Source organism: Eretmochelys imbricata, chromosome 3 (assembly GCF_965152235.1).
Source record: "Eretmochelys imbricata isolate rEreImb1 chromosome 3, rEreImb1.hap1, whole genome shotgun sequence".
NCBI lineage: Eukaryota > Metazoa > Chordata > Testudines > Cheloniidae > Eretmochelys > Eretmochelys imbricata.
The window spans coordinates 162914251-162929861 of NC_135574.1; the positions used below are offsets into that span (position 1 = coordinate 162914251).

Here is a 15611-nt window from a genome sequence, read left to right on the forward strand (position 1 = left end):
ATTCTTTTACTTTTTGTATTAAATTAATTACATAAATTAATTGAAACTTACTTCACAATTCTATTAATGATGCACTAAACGGGACAGAAAACAAGTAAGAAAACAACTTTTACTTGTAATCTGTACCAACCTGTGTTTGGCTGTACCATACAAAAGGAGTAAGAAGTACAGTACTGACATCTTATTTTTGTCACTAAAAAGCAATCCAATAAAACATGGTCTAAATTCATCTTGGGAGTTGATCTCTTGAATAAGAAGGTGCCATTTTTAAAGTCACTGTTAAGATTAAAATAGAAGGGGGGGGGGGAAGGACTGAGGGAAAAAAAAATGGCAACTACATTAATTAACACAAATGCCAAAATCTACTGATGCAGTAGAATTCAGAGCTCAGAGTCCCAACACATCAGCTGACATAAATGGCATCATGTGGCAGTGAAACTGAAACAAAATCTCTAGACTGAAGGTTTCAGAAGGTTTCACTAGAAGCTAGTAGGGATTGCAAAACATAAGCCCTCAATATGTCAATGGGCATAGTATGACCACTAAGACAGATGATTCACCAAACTTTTTTTTTTAAACTAGGGGGTTAAAGCATTGTCAAGAAGAGTGAACTCCAGGGAAATGCCATTAAAGCATCGAGTTATGATGAGTAACCACAGACTCTGAAGAACTGACCCAACAGAACTCCATTATGATGGATCCAATAGAGCTCCACTGTGGTCAGAAAAGAACATTAAAATGTGTTGCGGAAAGTGCTAGATCCTTTGGGATAGATGATGCCTTTAAAGCACAGCCCTGTATTCAGGGTTGTTTGGAGATGCACCAGCCCAGCTAAAGCTCCTGCAGGCAATGGGCTGCAGGAAACCATGCTGCTTCAGAAACACAGAGTGAGTACAGCTTCTATGTCACCCTCTGACAGGGTGCAACATGTGCTCCAGCTCTCTGCAGAGTGAGCTCTGCTAGTCTGTGCAGAGGAGAGAAGGGACTTACACACAAATCTTCTGGGGAGTACAGCACCAACAGCTAGTCTCACATAGTCCTGACGTATCCAAAGTGCAAAGATTGAAATAGTGCCTGTCCGTTGGCAGAGTGCAAGAGTGGCGGAAGGATCCTTGCACCATTTGATTGCTTACTTTCCAGGAAGTCCATCTTCTGCAATGTGTATTATATTAATGGTTGTTTATTATATGTCCTTCTATAGTTCCATAGGTCTGCATGACACACTTCATAAAACAAGACAGGGTCTCTGCCCTGAACACTTTACAATCTAAATAAGAACACAGAATTTAGAAGTATGTACCTAGACTGGTTGCTAGTAAGCTGTCAAATTTGACATTTCATTTTGTCAGACATAAAAGGTTTCTGAAAGCAGCAGAATAAAGCAAATGTTCTCATAAAAATATAAGAAAAAATCAAGGAACTTACTTATTGTCATTTATGCGGTTTCTCCATTCCTCTCTTTTGATTTCCTCTCTAGCCTTCTCTAGTGAATTGATTGATGTTGCCACCCGCAAGGTTGGTTCCAAAGGCTTGTAGCGTTGCTGCAATACTTCAGCAGTATCACGGAAGGGCCCCTGACAGGTATAGGATAAGGTAAGTGTTTTGTTGTGTTCTTTTTTAAGTATTATTATTATTATTTGTGACATATCCCTGATGAAAAAGGATGCAGAGTGGCTGGGAGAGTGGCAAGATTTTCTTTCCAAAATAATTAATTAAAGCAGTTCATCCTGATAGAGAGTTACAGTAACATGATGGTTGAGAACATGCTCTAAAACCCTAGATGGGGAGTGAGAAATGTGCACTGGTGGATTTCTTGAACTATTAATGTGTATCTTTTACTGAAAAAAAGACATGCGTGTAGAACTGACTAGGAGTACTTAGTTCTGTTTTGTTTCTTACCAACATACTAGTAAACTAAAATTTGATCTCCGCAAAATATACTGTAGTTGTGCTTAAACATTTGAAAAAGCCTAACCCTTTCAGTGTTCAGATTGAGAGGCTTTGTTCCTTTTACTTAAAGTGTCTTTGCCATTTTGACAGTAGAGACACTTTCAAAGAGATTCAAAACATGATTACAGAACTAACTCTTCTAGTAAAATTGCAGACAAGACAAATAAAACAGGTGTATTTGCCATTTGCTGACAACCTTTTTTCTGAAAAATTAAAGCCTACATTTATTTAGTGGCACCCAAAAAATCTATAGACCTATGGTTTCTTAACAATTTTGTATATTTGAATTGAAAATCTGTAACCATGTTTTTTAATAACTGATACCAGTATGTACCATTTAATGATACAAATCTATAGCAGCAGAAAGTTCTTTCCTTACCTTGTGACTTACCCTATATCATGGTTTTAGTGGTAACCAGTAGAAACTCACTTGGAGTGTAATTAGTACCATATTAAACTCACTACAATTTTAGTGACAACTAGACTTAAGTAGTGTTGCTAATTAAATCTTGTTTTCTTTTTACTATTGTTGATCTTGCACTGAAGTAGTGAAACCTTCTGAAAATATGAATGGACAAACAATCCTGATCATGTCCCTTATTCTTAAAGATCTCCTTCTTTAGATAGGTTATCACTAACAAGTCACAGCTGGAGTTACTGCAAGCACTGAGTGAAGACTGTGGGGCTAATAAAAAGAAATGATTCACGCCTCATTTATGTTCACTTATGTTTTACATTAATAGAAACCAATAATAGGAACCAGTTACCATAAAAGTCATGGACCGTAAATAACACAAATGGCAAATAAGTATCATCTAGTACTTTTCACAGCTGGACAGGAGGATTGCTATATTTGAAAGTAGTTAATGGATTTTTATTGGAACTTTCCTTTTTAAAGGCGCAGAACCATGTTTCTCAAGTCCCTTTTAAAGATTCTAAGAAAGCAAGTAACCATAATCTTTATGCTTTTGGCAAGCTTTTCCCCTACTTTACTTCCAGAAAGTTTACACAAAGAATAAATCTATTTTACTGGGGTCACTATAGCTCTTCTAAAGACAATAAAATAAAAAAGTTTTAGGCTGCAGGGGAATAATAAATACAATCGTAATTTACTGAAAATAGTAAATGTTATTTGCCTCCTTCTGTCCAATCAGAGAGAGCTATAGAAAAAAGTTGAAAACATTAATACGCCTTCTGTAATACAAAATGTTTGCATAAAGTAGATATGTGACTGACAGGGAGAAGAAAAATGTCAAGTGACCTGGTCAGTGTTCTTATGTAAATAAAATAACCTGTAAGAAACATAGACACATGTCCTACAGTGGAAAATACAAACAATGGACAGTCTTTCTTTTTCATCATGAATTCCTCACTTGTATTCCACTGGGTAATGGCTGAAACAGATTATCAAAATAGGTCTTTTCCATCTTTATTGATATTTCACCTTTTCCTTTGTTTATATTTTGAATGAAATTAACAAAGTAGGGCAATTACTAAGGGAAGTGAAAAAGGGTAACTATGTACTTCCTCAAATAATGCCCTGTCATTATAAATGAAAGTGGAATATAATTTTAAAATATTAAGATGTTTCTACTCTACAGATTTTCCTCTTCCTCTGAATCGCATATTTGGAGGAAGCTTATAAACCATGAAGATAAACATTTTAGAAATAGATAGAGACCAAATCCATTCACCTACTTGCATTTGAGAACTTAAATATCAAGACTGGTGAGTACTGTGGTGCTTACAAACATCTCTGCCCTTCTAGTGCTTGCAAGCATCCCAGGAGCTCTGCTTCATGAATGGGGGAGCCTCTTTTTTGGGGAGATCAAGGGAGGGAGTTAAACAATCCTCTTCCTCCCTCAGGAAACAAAACAAAACAAAAACTCTGTGTGCAGTTTGAGCACTGTGGTGAGTAGGATAAATCTTCTTTCTAGGGAGTGGTCCACTAGAGATTTGTCAAGGATTGGCAAATGGACAGATATTTTGTTCTAAATGAAATCATGTTACTTCCTCAATGCCTTCTCTCACCCCAGCATAGCCACCAGCCAGACGAAAAAAGGGGTTGGGGGAAACCTTAAAATAAAAAAAAAGCAATGTGCTTGCTGTTTTTAATGCCCTTTAATGAAGAGATGACTAATTTCAGTATTAGCTGTACTTTCATCAGATTGTAAAAAGTGATAGAACTGATAGAACTGATAACAGCACCGTTAAAAGTTTTCTTTTATATATGCTATTTTACATGCACATATTTTACATCCCTAAGAGACAACTGATGTGTTAGTTAAATTTTGTTCTTTTTAGTGTACATCAATTCCACTCTCATTTCAATATCATGCTTGAGGGCAAAGCACATTTTGGATATGTATAAAGGTGGTGATGTAACACAAGTGACTAGCATGGGGTCTGATGTGTACAATAAAGTTAGTGTCGAAGAGTGTTGTCACAGAGAACTAAGCCACAAGGATGGCTAGTGATTAAATCCCATATTGTCACATCAGAGCACTTTCAGACCTATGCATTCTGAGGGGTTTTCATGTCCAACTGTTTCATCAGCTCAGACCAATGTCCTTTCCTGAGACATACAACCCTAAATTGTCAAAGTGGTGTGCAGGGATTTAGCCGTTTGACTCCCATTAACATCAATAAGATTCACACAGCTAAATCCACGCACTGTGCTTTGAAAATTTACCTCACAGTGTACATTCCAGGGCACTGAAAGGATTAAAGTATTATATAGTAAATTCCCTCTTTGGGGTGCAGGAAATAAACAGAACCCTTCTGGTTTGTTCTGAAAGGCTGGTTTTATTCTGAAAGGCTATCTGTGTATGATTGAGCTCTCTATCTCGTGTGAGTGTATATAAACTTAGAAAGTGCTACAAAATACTCCAACCAGAACAGAAACTTGCAAGATATTATGCACATTGCATAATAACAAAGTGATCTTGCAAGAGTAAAGTAGCAGTGAAAATACTGTCATTTCCCCCTTTGTTTCAAGACATTCAAATGATCCCTATGTAACGTACATCAGGCAAAATATCATTCTCACTATCCTTAGAGACATAAAGTGCATACAGTCACATTCCACTGAAGGATAGGCACAGCATCTTTAGCCCTCTGAGTAAGGACAGTTAAAGCAGCACTTCAGAGGATAAGTAAAATACCCATAAATACAAATTGCATATCACTTGTTACCATCACCTGCTATTTAATTACTGAAGCAAAAATGATAAACTCAATGGAAATTACTGAAGGGAGTTTGTGTGGGAGTGTTTTCTTTCTACTTATTAGCCAATAATTGCATTGAAGAGATAAATTGAGGATGGGATTGAATGCCATGCATATGGCAGGCATTCCAAAGAACATTAAGAGTTTTATAGGCAATAACAGAACTAAATTTGAAAAAGGGAGGCAAATGGAATGGAAGCTCAGCAGATTTGGTAAACTGAAAAATCCGTAAGGACAGGAGGGTGAAAAATTGACTCTCTTGAAACATAAAATAACTGTATCCTGGACCTTGTCTACACTAGGAAAATTTCTGAAATGTTTCCCATCAGCAAAATAAAAAGCTACGTGCAACATATGCTGTCATCAATTGAAATTGAGACCACGATAGCAAAAAATGGGAATTTAACAACTTGGTGAGTCATGCAGAACAACATGTTAAAACTTTTTTTAAATTAAAACTGACACACATCTAGTGGACACAAAAGAGAAGAAAGTATTTCTGTGTTGAGAGGATATTTCCTTTGAATGAAAAGCAAAACTTAACAAAAAAGTAAATGTGATGGTATGATGGTTATTTTTGTTTTCTAGTTGTTACCTGGCTTTTTTAAAATGTTTTTCTTTTAACTGGTTATCTCTTCGCATCATCTCTAATTTCTCCTGCATACCAATTGTATCATCCCAGAATTATGTTTAGATTTGTGCAATTGGAAGTACTGCATCTGATGAACTTCAGTTGAGATGTTAGCTATATGGTAGTTTCTTACTATAATTTTCACGTGTTCATATCTTTTCAAAGAACAAAAATGCAGTCTATATGATCCCTATCTCCTTGCCTTTATATGTTCTCGTTCTTTCAAAGAGGTCTATGTCCTGAACTAGTATGATGAATAGATAAGAATAAGAACACTACCTGCAACAGTATTTGGCAGAATTAGTTGCCTAAGAGTTATTGGTATGCATTACCTGAGGTTTCTGTCTGCCAATGGGTGGAAGAGGCTTCATTGTAGGGAAAGTTAGGGCACTTGTACAAGTTAGCCAGTCAGAAATCTCATCAGTAAGATGCTTCTTTATTTGTTGCTGTCTGTGGCTGAAAGGCCTTGCCTTCCGTAACCGTACTTCCATTGGATCGGGTGATTGTCTGAATGGTGAGTTGTACACACCTGTCATCTGAGGAGAAAATGGAGCGATCTTGAATTCAAATGATTTAAAACATATGTTTGTTTTGATGCTTTAAATCAAAATGATAAAGACAACTACGTAACAAGTGTTTCAGCAAAAAGTTGCAGTAGGACTACTGACATGAGAAAGGTCTCTGGATGAAATGCATTCCTGTGCACTGCTTATGTCCCATTAAGACAGGGCTTAAGTGGGATTTACATGGTGCATAGGCATCCTGCAGGCCTTCTGCATAGGGGTCAATTTTACACATGGAGGCAAGTGTTGCAGAACTGAGACTACTAAGCTCATCTTTTCTTCCAGTCATATACAATCCTTCTTCCTCCATACCTAATAGCCATACAAATATAACAATTTCTCATAATAATTATATTGGGCAAATCTCATTCCAGTTTAAAACAAAAAATATTGAGTGTACATCTTGTAATGTAAAGTAGTAGAATCCATAAGAGAAAAAATAGTTTTCAAAGTATATTATCTGTCATTTTGAAAAACGCTGACAAAGAGGAATACAGATGCCATGTGCGCCCTTGTATCTCTGCACTGCTATGATGGCTGAACCACAATTTGGCTTCAAGAGAGTTGCAAATGGCAGCATTCTCACAACTAGAGTGGAATGACAATGGGGAAAACCATACCATGAATATTCATATGAATAAAAAAACAAATTTTTGTTTGATCTTCCTGGCAACACTTTCATGTTAACTTTCTGCACACATTCAAACATGCTAGCTTCACCAGTGTGAACACTTGTGAAAAATGAATATTAAGGTCAAATACATATTCTGAAATGTATTTTAAGCTGTAAAATTCACAGCCCACTTTGTGAATTCAGTAATTTGGTAACAATATGATGTTACTTATGTGACTAAACAACAAAGCTGTAATTTCAAATTGTTAATTGGCAATATCCATTATTCGCAATTTGCAAATGTGTAGCAGGCCAAAAGTTACATGCCAAACAAATTTCCAAATCATTTTGTATACTAATAAACTGAAAATATTTTCATCTGTTTGCAGGCAATTCATGAGAAGAGATAAAAGTAACTGTTGAAAAAAAGATAAATATTAACATAGTTTTAATAATTAATTTATTTAGTAAACATGGGAATCACTATATCCCACAGCACAAAACTACTGCATTTTTGATCGATTAGATTACATCTGTGTAAAGGTGCATGTGCCAGAAATTAATCTAAAGATCATAAATGCTTTTTTAAAAATAATATACTTGCAGAATTCTTAGGTTTTTTTAACCACATTTGTACAAAGTATTTTTTAATTTTGTTTTTAGCATGTTATAATTGCCAAAACCTACTGAATTAAAAAAAAAAAAGGTGAAGACATTGCTTTGGGGGAGCAGTAGGTGTGAGGAAGAGAGAGTAAACATTTATAATGTGCCATTTTTCCTTCTGTAGAACTATTTTGGCCCCCTGAGAAAATTAAGTAGAGCATCAGGCTCCTCATAAAGTATTAACAGTTTGGGTTTGGGAGGATTGAGAGCTCCCCAATTAGCTCTAATGCATTTTTCATTAGTGTGTCCCACTGGGAAATTCCAACTCATGTGGTTAAAAACTTAAATAAAACTTTTATGAAACTTATTGTTTAATGTATTTAGATATGCATAGATGATAGCTTATTTTAAATATTGCTGTTAAATTCTATGAGACAGATTCTCCTATCTGAGTATTCTGGCCCTAAATCCATTGTAATTATCTCAATGTAACTCTCTCACACCACTCTCTCCATTCTTTCGGGGCGAAGGTAGTAGGAAAAAGAGGACATGGATGTATGAAGGCATGGCCAGGAGACCCTTGCACCAACCCAATCCCCAGCTGTATTCTAACACAGCACAGGGGCACTGGCCTTATCCAAAAGCTGCAGCAGAATCAAAGGAGGGAATGCAGAATTGCAAGCCACCGTGTGATCTGTGTTCTGTGCAGTTCAGCTGCACCCTCTGATTTCGCTCTGTATTTGAAGACTGGCTCTTAGATTCCCAAAAACATCTCACAATGTTTGAGATTCATTCCAGACTCTTACTGACTATTTTCACAGCATTTTATAGATAAGCCTATCTGTAACTTTATCATACCAGTTTGTATTTGCTTGCAAATACTTAATGATCTGCAAGAGCTAGATTAATACACTGTCTCTGGCTTTTATTGTATTGCTGCATAATTACTGCATGAACTTCCACTATACGTTTGTTATACATCTAATATTAAATTCATACAGATACAGAAGGCCTGTTCAAAGCCCTCCACACCAACTGGGCTCCATATTGGGGATATAAAACATGGTGTCCAGAGGAATGACTTGTCAATGCAAGAATCCATAGTCCAGCCCAATTCAGAAAGCACTTAAGCATATACTTAACTTTAAAGTATGTGCCAGCTACAATGGGTCATAAGAACATGTTTAAAATGATGCATTACAATTTTCTTGTCTTCGAGACTCTTCACCATTAAGACCCACCATGTCTATTGAGATGCTAGCATATCAGATTGTCAGCCTTGCCTTTGCCCTGACAATAACAGCAGCCTCAACTGGCCACTTGTCCATTTCTTACTCAAGCACCTTCCCTGATTCATTCCATGCCCCTCACCTGTATATGGAAAAAACTCTCCATCACAATTCACAAAGCCACCTCCTCATCCTTTGTTAAATCATTCCTCAAAACCTACCACTTCTGTGATGCTACAGTTTGCTCCCATCTAGAATTGGTTAGGCAAGTGATGACCTGTAAGTCTGCTTTCTATGAAACTGTTCATTCTACTGTTCCCTTTCTCTCCCAAGCCACTCCCCACCTAATGAGTCTGTTTTGTTCATGAGTTGTACCCGGCCTGTCACCTAGATTGAGTTTTGTGGGGCAGGGACTGTCTTCTTTGCTACATGACTTGTACAATGAGATTCTGATCTTTGATTGGTGTTTCTAGGCACTACCATAATACAAACAATTGGGGTGTTTTACTGAATTGGGGCCTCCAAGTGTGCTATGGAGGGGAGTCTCCAAAGTAGCTCTGCATAGATTAGCATACAGGGTTGCTTTGTGAGGGGACAGTAATAATGATAGTAATGCTTATTTCCTATATAGTGCTTTTCATCAGTAGATCTCACAGTGCTTCATAATCTTTAATGTATTTATCTTCACAAACCTCTGTGAGGTAGGGAAGTAGTATCCACACTTTTCAGATGGGAAACTGAAGCACAGACAGGCTTAAGTGACTTGTCCAAGGTCACACAGGAAGTCTATGGTGGAGTAGGGAATTGAACTCAGGTATCTCACATCCTAAGATCATGCCACAACCACTGGGTAATTCTTGGAACAGGACCCTTTGGCATACTGCCTCCTATCTGAGGTTATCTTGTTCTCAGCTTTTTCTTTCAAAAATGAAATTAAAGTCTTCTGCTGTTACTGTTACACAGAAAACTGATGCAGAGATGTCTACATGAGTCTGCAGAGAGCCAGGAACAGTAGTTCTGAGAAGTGTAAAGTGCAACATTACTCTCAATGAGGTGTTAACTCAGATGCCCAATGATGATAATTCAAATGTCAATATTGTTAACTCTTTCATTTCTCATGTGAAAAAGGAGAGGGCAGTTCAAGAGATCAGCATGGTTTACTTTAGGTAAGGTCTCATTTTGGTGTCATAAGTGAGTAGAGTTTGGGAGATACCATCTCTTAGTCTACAATTAAAAGTTAAGTCAACATAACTTCAGTACTCGGGTATGAAACATTCACGCAAATATAATTTAATGTTGTAGCTCCCATAGGGTAGACATGGCCTTACTTTCTTCCCCAACGAAGCCCTACAGTGGCACAGCTGCAGCACTGCAGTTGTGTTGCTGTAGCATTTTAAGAGTAGACTCAGCCTCAGAAGCACATAATCATATTTTGAACATCTGCACAGCGTACTATGAGCAACATCTCATTTTTGCACCTCACGTGGGTGGAGGTTATTTTTTGGTCAGAGCTTGGGAGAGCATTACCACCTTTTTTCCCCCATTCTGATTCCTGCGGGGTAGCCTGGAAAAGGGGCCACAAGATCTGTAATTAGAGGATTCCATTGTCTCTAACACTCTTCAAAAGTGCTGCAGGGTCTTTGTGGTAATTAATCCAGCCAATAGGTTTGAGTAGTAGCCTTGTTCGGACTGTGATAGCCCTCCGTTTAAGGTTGAATTTAACTTCTCTAATCACAATGGACTTAATACCCATAAAGCTTCCTTACTTTGTCTTTATGAAGGTGAACTGAATTTCACCCATGCTGTGTTTGTGCTCTTAAAGGTTAACTTAAGATGTATCTTTTTTCCAGTTTGCTTTTGAGATTTACTTCTGGTCTTGCTCAGCAAATATATTTATTTAATTTAGTTTTTAATTTTTCAGGAAAACATATGAACATGTTATAAAAATCTTCTGGATTCAAGAGTTGCTTGTTACCTTTATTCTATTTTAATTATACATACTATATTTCACAAAAGCTTAATTGTAAATATGAATCTAATTCTGTCATATATATTCCAAATTTACTTTGCTACATATATATATTTCTGAAAAATCTTAATAACCCATATTGGATACAAATTTAATTTTGTCATCAGGAAGAATGGCAGTGCTGATATAACTTAGCCAAAGGCAGATGATTTAAATTTGTGTATGCTAGTTTTCTTCCAAAATTAGCCCTGAATCTCCTATATTATAAATAGGAAATACAACCATCTTTAACATGATCATAAATTATCTTTTTTTTTTAAGAACTATAATCAGGAACTACTTTTAAGTCATTATCTGTTATCTATCCATTAGACACTGTTATTTGAACTATTTCACATTTATGTGTATACATAGGTGAGATGGAAAAATGCAAATGCCCCTGTAAGCATAATGGCTTTCAGAAACTGCATTTTGTAATCTGTATAGAGTTCCTGCATATGCTTTACAGGACTATTCTTTATTCAGACATTTTGCACTTTATAGTGGCAGAATAGGAAAGTATAGTTTAATGTATTTCAGATTATTATTGCTAAAATAATAACTTAAAGGCTGCTTTTTTATAGTTCACTTTTGCAAACTACCAGTTTAATTAAGACATGCAAATGATGGCCCCAATCCCAAAAAAGAATTTGCCCTGCATTGCAGTCGTAGTGAAGTGGATGGGACTCTGCACAAATACAAGGATCTCTACAGGTTGATTTCTCTGTGGGATCTGAGTCAAAGTTTGTTACGAGATGTATTTCAATGTTTATCATTTTTTCAAGTAATCATTAGTTATTTTAAAGTTTAATTTTATATATGCTAGTGTTCAGATAAATGTATTAATTACTAATGTATCAGCCAAAGCTGCAGAGTTCAGATCTAGATTAAAAGCTGAATACAAAATTTACTCCAAATTTGTGGCAGTGTTTGGATTTAATATATGCTTGTTCAGGCCCATATGTAGATAGGTCTGAGCTGCAAATTTCAGATTCAGTCTTTGTCAAGGTTCCTCCCCCACTCTGAACTCTAGGGTACAGATGTGGGGACCTGCATGAAAAACCTCCTAAGCTTATCTTTACCAGCTTAGGTCAAAACTTCCCCAAGGTACAAAGTATTCCACCCGTGGTCCTTAGAATGGCCGCTACCACCACCAAACTAATACTGGTTACTGGGGAAGAGCTGTTTGGACGCGTCTTTCCCCCCAAAATACTTCCCAAAACCCTGCACCCCACTTCCTGGACAAGGTTTGGTAAAAAGCCTCACCAATTTGCCTAGGTGACTACAGACCCAGACCCTTGGATCTTAAGAACAATGAACAATCCTCCCAACACTTGCACCCCCCCTTTCCTGGGAAATGTTGGATAAAAAGCCTCACCAATTTGCATAGGTGACCACAGACCCAAACCCTTGGATCTGAGAACAATGAAAAAGCATTCAGTTTTTTAAAAGAAAACTTTTAATAGAAAATAGAAGTAAATAGAAATAAAGAAATCCCCCCTGTAAAATCAGGATGGTAGATATCTTACAGGGTAATTAGATTAAAAAAACATAGAGAACCCCTCTAGGCAAAACCTTAAGTTACAAAAAGATACACAGACAGAAATAGTTATTCTATTCAGCACAATTCTTTTCTCAGCCATTTAAAGAAATCATAATCTAACACATACCTAGCTAGATTACTTACTAAAAGTTCTAAGACTCCATTCCTGGTCTATCCCTGGCCAAGCACAGCATACAGACAGACACAGACCCTTTGTTTCTCTCCCTCCTCCCAGCTTTTGAAAGTATCTTGTCCCCTCATTGGTCATTTTGGTCAGGTGCCAGCGAGGTTACCTTTAGCTTCTTAACCCTTTACAGGTGAGAGGAGCTTTCCCCTGGCCAGGAGGGATTTCAAAGGGGTTTACCCTTCCCTTTATATTTATGACACGCCCCCCAAATCTCAGCTAGGGTGAAACACTGGCTGGGATTCCTTCCTGGAGCTCTAGGAAAAACAGAGTTAATAAGACACATGCATCTCTAAATATACTACCAAGTACATAAAGACTAACAATATTTTCCACATCTCAAGGACGATTTTAACCAGTTGACTCTGGGAAACTTTCACAGGAGAGTGCATCAGCCACTTTGTTAGAAGCTCCTGAGATGTGTTGGATGTCGAAATCAAAATCTTGGAGAGCTAAACTCCACCGAAGAAGTTTTTTGTTAGTTTCCTTGACGGTGTGAAGCCACTTCAGTGCAGCATGGTCGGTTTGCAGGTGGAAACGCCGTCCCCAAACATATGGGCGTAGCTTTTCCAGAGCGTAGACAATGGCATAACATTCTTTTTCAGTGACTGACCAGTTGCTTTCCCTCTCAGACAGTTTTTTGCTGAGAAACACTACAGGGTGGAATTCTTGATCAGATCCTTTCTGCATTAAAACTGCTCCCACACCACGCTCAGATGCATCTGTGGTTACTAGGAACGGTTTGTCAAAGTCTGGGGCCCTTAGTACAGGGTCAGACATGAGTGTCGCTTTAAGCTTGTTAAAGGCCTTCTGACACTTTCCGGTCCACTGAACAGCATTTGGCTGTTTCTTTTTGGTTAGGTCTGTCAGTGGGGCAGCGATTTGGCTGTAGTGCGGTACAAATCGTCTGTAATAACCAGCCAAGCCTAAGAAGGATTGAACCTGTTTCTTTGACTTTGGGACAGGCCACTTTTGGATAGCATCCACTTTGGCCTGTAGGGGGCTGATAGTTCCTTGACCCACCTGGTGTCCAAGGTAAGTCACTCTGTTTAGGCCTATTTGACACTTCTTAGCCTTAACAGTTAGTCCTGCCTCCCTTATGCGCTCAAGGACTTTTTGTAGATGTTCCAGGTGGTCTGCCCAGGAATCCGAAAATATGGCCACGTCGTCAAGGTAGGCGACTGCATATTCTCCTAATCCCGCTAGGAGACCATCTACAAGTCTTTGGAAAGTGGCGGGTGCATTTCGCAGCCCGAAAGGGAGTACATTAAATTCATACAGCCCGAGATGTGTGATGAAGGCTGACCTTTCCTTGGCAGATTCATCTAGCGGTACCTGCCAGTACCCCTTTGTTAAGTCCAAGGTAGAGATGAACTGGGCCCGTCCCAGTTTCTCTAACAGTTCATCTGTGCGTGGCATTGGATAGTTGTCTGGGCGAGTTACAGCATTTAGCTTACGGTAGTCCACGCAAAAACGTATTTCCCCATCTGGTTTGGGAACTAGAACCACTGGAGATGCCCATGCACTTTCAGAGGGGCGGATTACACCCATCTGTAACATATCCTGGATCTCCCGTTCTATAGCAGTTTTAGCTTGAGGAGACACCCGGTAAGGTTGGACCCTAATTGGGTGAGCATTACCTGTGTCAATGGAGTGGTATGCCCGTTCAGTCAGTCCTGGGGTGGCTGAGAACGTTGGCGCGTAGCTAGTGCACAGCTCCTGGATCTGCTGTCGCTGCATACGCCCAAGGGTCATGGAGAGGTTCACCTCTTCCACACCACCAGCACATTTCCCTTCGTAGTAGACACCTTCAGGCCACTCAGCATCATCTTCTCCCTGGGCTGTAAACTGACAAACCTTTAATTCTCTGGAATAAAAGGGCTTTAGAGAATTAATATGGTACACCTTAGGCTTTCGGTTGGAGGTGGGGAATGCTATGAGATAATTAACAGCTCCCAGGCGCTCCTGGACCATGAATGGCCCTTCCCACGATGCTTCCATTTTATGGGCCTGGAGCGCCCTTAAGACCATGACCTGGTCTCCTACTTTGAAGGAACGCTCTCTGGCATGTTTATCATACCAGGCTTTTTGCTCTTTTTGAGCATCCTGTAAGTTTTCTTTAGCAAGGGCTAAAGAGGTTCGGAGGGTGTTTTGTAGGTTGGTTACAAAGTCCAGAATGTTAGTTCCTGGAGAAGGTGTAAATCCCTCCCATTGCTGCTTCACCAACTGCAATGGCCCCTTAACCTCACGGCCATATACAAGTTCAAATGGGGAAAACCCTAAACTGGGATGTGGTACAGCTCTGTAGGCAAAGAGCAACTGCTGCAACACTAGGTCCCAATCATTGGAGTGCTCATTTACGAATTTACGTATCATGGCCCCCAAAGTTCCATTAAACTTCTCCACCATGCCATTTGTTTGATGGTGGTAAGGAGTGGCAACCAAGTGATTTACCCCATGAGCTTCCCAAAGGTTTTTCATAGTTCCTGCCAGGAAATTAGTCCCTGCATCTGTGAGGATGTCGGAGGGCCAACCTACCCTGGCAAAAATGTCTGCTAGTGCCTGGCATACACTTTTAGCCCTGGTGTTGCTTAGAGCTACTGCTTCCGGCCATCGGGTGGCAAAATCCATGAAAGTCAGTATGTACTGCTTTCCTCTGGCTGTCTTTTTCGGAAAAGGACCCAGAATATCCACAGCTACTCGCTGAAATGGAACTTCAATGATGGGGAGTGGTTGTAGAGGGGCTTTGACCTGGTCTTGGGGTTTTCCCACTCTTTGGCACACCTCACAAGACTGGACATAGGTAGAAACATCCTTGCCCATTCCCTCCCAGTGGAATGACCCCCCCAAACGGTCTTTGGTCCTGTTCACCCCAGCATGGCCACTAGGGTGATCGTGGGCTAAGCTCAAGAGCTTGGCCCGGTATTTAGTTGGAACTACCAACTGTCTCTGAGGATGCCAGTCTTCCTGGTGTCCACCAGAAAGAGTTTCCTTGTATAAAAGTCCTCTTTCTACAACAAACCTGGATCGATTAGAAGAGCTGAGAGGCGGTGGGTTGC

At 38.9% G+C, this 15611-nt stretch overlaps 1 protein-coding gene across 1 annotated transcript in view; it reads right to left on the reverse strand.

The window, feature by feature from the left end:
• Positions 1–15611, reverse strand: part of SPATA17 (spermatogenesis associated 17) — a 153094-nt gene that overhangs the window by 53809 nt on the left and 83674 nt on the right. Inside the window, exons 7-8 of the mRNA XM_077811939.1 lie at positions 6142–6345; positions 1426–1574 (exon numbers count right to left, since the gene is read on the reverse strand). Of these exons, the coding sequence (XP_077668065.1) occupies positions 1426–1574; positions 6142–6345 (353 nt within the window). The remainder of the gene's footprint in view (positions 1–1425; positions 1575–6141; positions 6346–15611) is intronic.